General features: G+C 57.5%; 1 protein-coding gene across 1 annotated transcript; it reads right to left on the reverse strand.

Annotated features, from left to right (window-relative positions):
- Positions 1 to 922: 922 nt before the first annotated feature.
- On the reverse strand, positions 923 to 4,495 carry SOST (sclerostin). Its single transcript, XM_033847962.2, has 2 exons — positions 4,279 to 4,495; positions 923 to 1,590 (listed from the first exon to the last, which is right to left on the reverse strand). The coding sequence occupies exons 1-2, from the start codon at positions 4,493 to 4,495 to the stop codon at positions 1,169 to 1,171; spliced, it is 639 nt and encodes a 212-aa protein (XP_033703853.1). The 3' UTR covers positions 923 to 1,168.
- Between the last annotated feature and the right edge of the window lie 1,619 nt (positions 4,496 to 6,114).

Here is a 6,114-nt window from a genome sequence, read left to right on the forward strand (position 1 = left end):
AATTTCTTCCCCAATAATATTATTTTAATGTAAGCTATGCCATCACACATAACAGCAGTGAGAAGCTCTTTTCCAGACAGAAATGTGTCCGTGAGTGGTAGGCAGGCGGAAGTGCCTTGGAAGGGACCCATTGGCCTTTGAATGGGTGGTGGCTACTCTCTTGGGCCCGGAAGCCCAGGGTGCTGGGACCTTGAGCTTCTCTGCAGAGGGTGATATGGCCATGGTGGCGGGGGGGGGGGGTTGTTGCTCTTTGGGAATAGGGGGTGATTTCTGTGCCTCCCACCACCCTTGGGACCTTCTTCTCTACCCCAGGTGACGGTGCTGTTTCTGCATCCTTTGAGATGGAGGGTGGAGGTGGCCAAACATCTGGGAGGCCAGGCTTCTTGCACGAGTTTGTCAGCCATAAATAGACTCGTTTCTCTTTCCCTGCTTGTTTTTCATCTTTGGCTGTCAGATCAGAGGATTACAACTCCGAATTCTGGAAGCGACCACGTCAGTGACTCAATCCAAACGCTCTCTCCTCTGCCCATTCAAAGGGCACCCGAGTCCTTGGAATTATATGACAGTAGATTCCTCCAGATGTTAATTCCTCCAGATGTTAATCCCACCCCCACTTCCATTTTACAAAGAGGAAATCAAGGTCCAGAAAGAGAAGAGTGTAATAATCCGAGGTCACCCGGCACGTTAGTGGCAGAGCCAGGACTAGAAACCCTATCTACGGACCCCAGTCACGTGTTCTGGGCACAACTTGCCAGGCAGAGAGGCGGGGGGAAGGGGAATCTTATCGAACTTTCCTAACCAGTCCCTGGACTTTTCTCCACTGCTCCCTTAAAACTCCAGGGCAGTGAAATGCTTCCTTTTCTGCCTCCTCCGAAGTGGGACCAGCAAAGGTAGGCGGCCCGGAGGGCGGGGTTGCGTGGCTCAGTGTCTGTGACTCTCAGCTCCCTCCCATGCCCCTGGGGACCCCCTCTGCAGGCGGGGGTGGGGGGGAGCGCTTTGCTGACACCCGGATCCCCAGGGCCTGCAGCCGGGAAGGTTTCAGCTCCCGGCCCTGGGTTGCAGGTATTTAAAGTGAAACACAAACGATCAAACCGCGCGCGCAAGGGGCGGAAACCTGGGGCGCCTGGGTCGGGAGCGCCCGCTGGGGGCGCGGCACGGCGGGCGGGCTCTAATAGGCGTTCTCCAGCTCCGCCCGGTTGGCTTTGGCGTCCCGGGCGCGGGGCCGCGGCTTCCGGCCCTTCTGTGGCCGGGCGGCCTCGGGCCCGAAGTCCTTGAGCTCAGACTGGTTGTGGAAGCGGGTGAGGCGCTTGCATTTGCACGAGGCCACCAGGCGCACCTTGCGCGCGCGCGGTGCCGCGCCGCCGGGACACAGCAGCTGCACCCGCTGCGCGCGGTAGCGGTCGGGGATGCAGCGGAAGTCGGGCCCGCTCGGGCGCCACCACTTGCCGCGGCCGATGGCGTTGGGGAGCAGGCGCGCCGGGCCACACTGGCCCGAGCACACTAGCTCGGTGACCGGCTTGGCGCTGCGGCACTGCCCGTCCGTCACGTAGCGGGTGAAGTGCAGCTCGCGGCAGCTGTACTCGGAAGCGTCTGCGGAGAGAAGCGCGCGTGAGGGCGACCATCCGTCCCGCCTCCCTCCAAACCACTCCGCCTCTTCCAAACCTGCCTCTCCCTTGACGCTTTTGCCTCTGGGGATCTATTACGGGAGGGGCCCAGGTACTCTGGAGTTGGGGGAAAGATCTCCGATCCACCCTCTCCCCCTAAAACTTTGGAGCCAAGTGATTGCTTCAGTTCAAATATCAGCTCCATGACTGTGTGACCTTGGACTAGTTACTTAACCTCTCTGCGCTTCCTATCTGTAAAATGGGTTGTCTTGAAGATTCAGTGAGCTAATCCATTACATCTATAATGCAGAGGACACTGCCTGGAACATACTAAGAGCTGGAAGTGTTGACTGTTATTATGTTATTATTATTCCTCTCCAAGGGGGCCCTCTTTGCCAGACTTAAGTCACATCTGTGCCACAGGGCCTCAGTAGGGTAGGTATTAGCCACATTCTCTGAATGGCTCTGGCTTCTCCCAAATTCCTTTTCCAGCCTGTTGGGAGGGGAGACTGGGAGTCGGGGGATGGAAAAAGGAGTAGGGGTTAATTGAAGATAATGAAGCAGGGCAGCTACTGAGAAGAAGGATGGACGGGGAGGTGGAGAGGAGACTGAAGTCGTCAGACTTGAAAGGAGCCAATGGCAGCATGTCCAACCCCCTCATTATCACTGTGGACACTGAGGTCCAGAGAGGGAAAAGCTCTTTCCAGGAGCTCCTGACTCTGCTCCTCTGGGGTCCCAGAGCTTCTCAGCTCCCACAAGGGTGGAAGCTGTGTGCCCGAGCACCGAGGGATGCTGGGTGGGGGACAAAGGCCTGCTTTTTACTATTTTTACTATGGTTACTTCCCTACCAGAGGGAGACCAAGCTCTGACTGAAAACCTACAGCTTTGGCGGCCACAAACATTTATTAAGCACGTGCTGTGTACCAGGCACCGTGCCGGGCGAGTCTCTTCTGTGACATTTGATGGACAGCCAGTGGTGGCACAGGCTTGCTCCCTGGGCAGAGAAAGTTTGGGCTCTAAGGCCTGGCTTTGTCCCCGAAGACGCCTTGATCATATCTCCTAGTGTGGGCTTAGATGGGTGGGAGCTTTTTTAAACAGCTTGTCCTTGTGTGAGCACTTGCCCATCCCCAAGGGTCTCATAGGGACAGTTCCAATGTGACACAAAGGGATGAAAAATAGTCCTAAGTCCAAAACCAGAGAGGAGGCAAAGAAGGCCGACCCCACCCCCCCGCCACCCCCGTGAGAACAAGCACAGCAGCGGAGAGGTCAGGGTTCCCTCGCCCATGGCTGTGGCCTCCTGGCTTCTGGGTTGGTTTGGCATCCTCACCTCCGCTCCCAGGCCCCAGGGCTGGTGTGTGGGCGTGGCCTGTTTGCCCAGAAAAGGAGGCTTTGGGGCTTTCCAAGAATAGTACCCCTAGGTTAGGCGCTTCCTCTGCAAAGGGCGACTTTGTTTTGAGCACGTGGCTTCCTCCCAGCCTGTAGCTCTCATGGGAGCCCAGGGAGGACGTCTTGTGCTTGGGTCCCCTACAGTCCATTGCTTGAGCTTAGTTGACCTTCCCTGGGCAGGAGCAGGGGAGAGGCCACTTCGGGGGGGTGCCCTTTGCAGACCCCCATTCCCAGCTGGTTGTGAGGCAGGGCAGGATGGGATGCAGGGGCCTGGGCAGTGGACTCCTCTCCCACCCGGACCATAGCCAGAGGGCCTCACTCTGAAGCGTCATTCCAGCCCCCGCCCCCAGCCATTCCTGCCAGCTGCAGAGCCAGCTGTGCACACTGCCCCCCAGGATTCTATGTGCAGGCCTGACCAGGAACCCAGGTGTGCCCTCCACTGGGACCACTGCCTTTCCGCTAGGGTCAGTGTCCCTCCCAGGAAGGAGGCAAGTCAGGGTCTGGGGTGGGGATTCAGGACAGATGGTGCCACCTGTGTCCACACCCTGCACAGAGGATGCTGCCTCCCCTCCAGGGCCTGGACCCAGGTACCACCCAGGTCAGAAGCTAAAACTGCCTGCAGCTCCTATTCCCTCGAGTGCCAGCTCACTGGGTAGACCATGGGTGGTGGGAGCTGAAGGGGTGCCTCTTTGGTGTCCCTTTCCCACTGCTTTGCAGGGATCTGCTCTGGCTTTCGGCCTCCGATGCCCCCCACACAGTCCCCCACCGGGGCTGTCTTGAAATTGGATCCAACTGGCTTCAAATCTCAGCTCTCTACTCACTAACAAGCTACTTGTTCTCTGAAGCCTCCGTTTCTTCACCTTCCACTTGGGAGCTCCCCAGGGTGTGGTTCACGCACAGCCCATGTAGTATCTGCACCCAGCAGGCGCTCGTCGACGTGAGGCCCCCTTGCCTGACTTCCTCCCCAGTGGTGTCAGCAGCTGGACCCTGCTCCTCTCTTCTCAGGAGGGGATTCTTTGAAATCTCCTTTCTGAGCCCCTGAGGCTGTCCCTCTCCACCTCAGCCTCCTTCCTGCTCTGGGCTCTCGCTGCCAGCCCCCTACCAGCCCCACACCCTTGCACTTGAATTCCAGGGCTACGCTGGCATGCCATCCTCACCCTGCCTACAGGCAAGATGGTGCCTTCACCGGTGCTGGCAGCGGCTGACAGTCTACCCCAGTCTTCAAAACCTCCCCAAAGAGAACCCTCCCAGGACCCTTATGCTAAAAAGGCTCTCCTCCATCCCATACCTTTGGTCTCAAAGGGGTGGTGGGGAGGCCTCCCTCCGTTTTCTGCCCGGTTCATGGTCTTGTTGTTCAGCTCTGGCGGAGGCTCGGGGTACTCGCCCAGCTCGGGGATGATTTCCGTGGCATCATTCTTGAAGGCCTGCCACCCCTGGCCCTCCACTACACGGAAGGCTGCGTGTACCAGCAGGCAGACGAGACACAGGGCAAGAGAGAGCTGCATGGTGCCAGCTGGAGGGGGGCACCCGGCCTTCCAGCAGCACAGGCTCAGGTCCCCAGCTCAGACACGTTTGCCTTTTTAAAGCCCCCTCTGCCTCATGCCAGCCAATGAGGACAGGCTGGGGCAGGGCTGGTCCCATGCTTCCCTCAGCCCAGGGGGAGGGAACGGGGTGTGCTCCGAGCAAGCCCTCCCCAAAGACTCCTCCTTGAGCTCAGAAATCTCCCAAATTGCTGCTGGTGCTCCCAGGTGACCCACAGTGAGGGGGCGTGTGAGGCAAGCCTGCTCTCAGAGCCTCCCACGTGCAGGCGGCTGCGGTTTTCAGATATCAAAATGAGCTCCTAGTCTCTACCTCCCTGGGTCCCTCGGGCTTCCTCCAAGCAAACTTTGGACCAACTTAACAAAGAAAACAGCAGCTCTGAGTCCTCCGCAGGTCTTAGCCCAGCCGATCCCATTTCTCAGGCCAAGTTCATTTGTCACCCCACCAAAATAAAACAGCCCTAGGGGTGTCTCTTTGGCCCTCACAGACCCAGGCAGAGGCAGAAGGCTACTTTTTTTTTTTTTTTTTTTTTTTTTTTTTTTTGCGGTACGCCGGCCTCTCACTGTTGTGGCCTCTCCTGTTGCAGAGCACAGGCTCCGGACACGCAGGCTCAGCGGCCATGACTCACGGGCCCAGCCGCTCCGCGGCATGTGGGATCTTCCCGGACCGGGGCATGAACCCGCGTCCCCTGCATCGGCAGGCGGACTCTCAACCACTGCGCCACCAGGGAAGCCCAGAAGGCTACTTTTTAAGAAATCTCATTGGTCCCAACCCCATGCAGCTCAGCATCAATTATCCTGACCAAGAAAGCCCCTCTTGTCATCCCTCTGGAAGGCAAGAGGGAAAACTGGAGGATCACAGCTGGGGCTTCCACTTGGCTGAAGGGGCAGGGATTCCGGTTTCAAGGCCAGGATGAGACGTCAACAGGCTCTGGTGATGGAGACAAGGAGGAAACCTCAGCTCATGCTCCTCGGGGATCCTGTGCTTGGTGACAGGCACTTGTTGGCAGGCTGATGGGCCATAGTTATTTCCTGGACCAGGCTGTGGGTAGGAGTGGAGAGCACAAAACCCCTTTTCTTAGCAAAAGTGAAAGCCGGCATTTTTAGTGCTGATATATATATTTTTTTCTTGTCTCCCAGCCCATTACATTTTTCAGAACCAGCTTTGAGTCCTATATGGAAAACTTTATTGGTGCATAGCACAGGTGCCTTCTGTGAAGCCATCCCAGGTCCAGCTAGTCACAGAGAACCCAAAAGGAATTGCTACCTTGGCCCCAGAGAAGAAGGAGGGGCCCGGGGGGGAGGAATGTTCACACCTGAGATGCAGGACAAGGAAAGACGGCCAGCGGAAGCTTTCACTGCAGACAGATTGTTTGAGGAGGCGCACCCACTCCTGGCCCTGAAGGAGGCTGGGAAGCGGGCTGTGGCCCAGGTCCCTTGGTATTTTCAATGGGCAATGAATCAGTGCACCCCACCTGCAGAGCCTCTGCAAAGCCTCTGCCACCTGCCTCAACTTGTAAGTCGCCATGTCCATCTGCGGCCTTCTGTCCCTCCTTTCCATCATCCATCACTTGACACATGAATGC

Source organism: Tursiops truncatus, chromosome 20 (assembly GCF_011762595.2).
Source record: "Tursiops truncatus isolate mTurTru1 chromosome 20, mTurTru1.mat.Y, whole genome shotgun sequence".
Lineage (NCBI taxonomy): Eukaryota > Metazoa > Chordata > Mammalia > Artiodactyla > Delphinidae > Tursiops > Tursiops truncatus.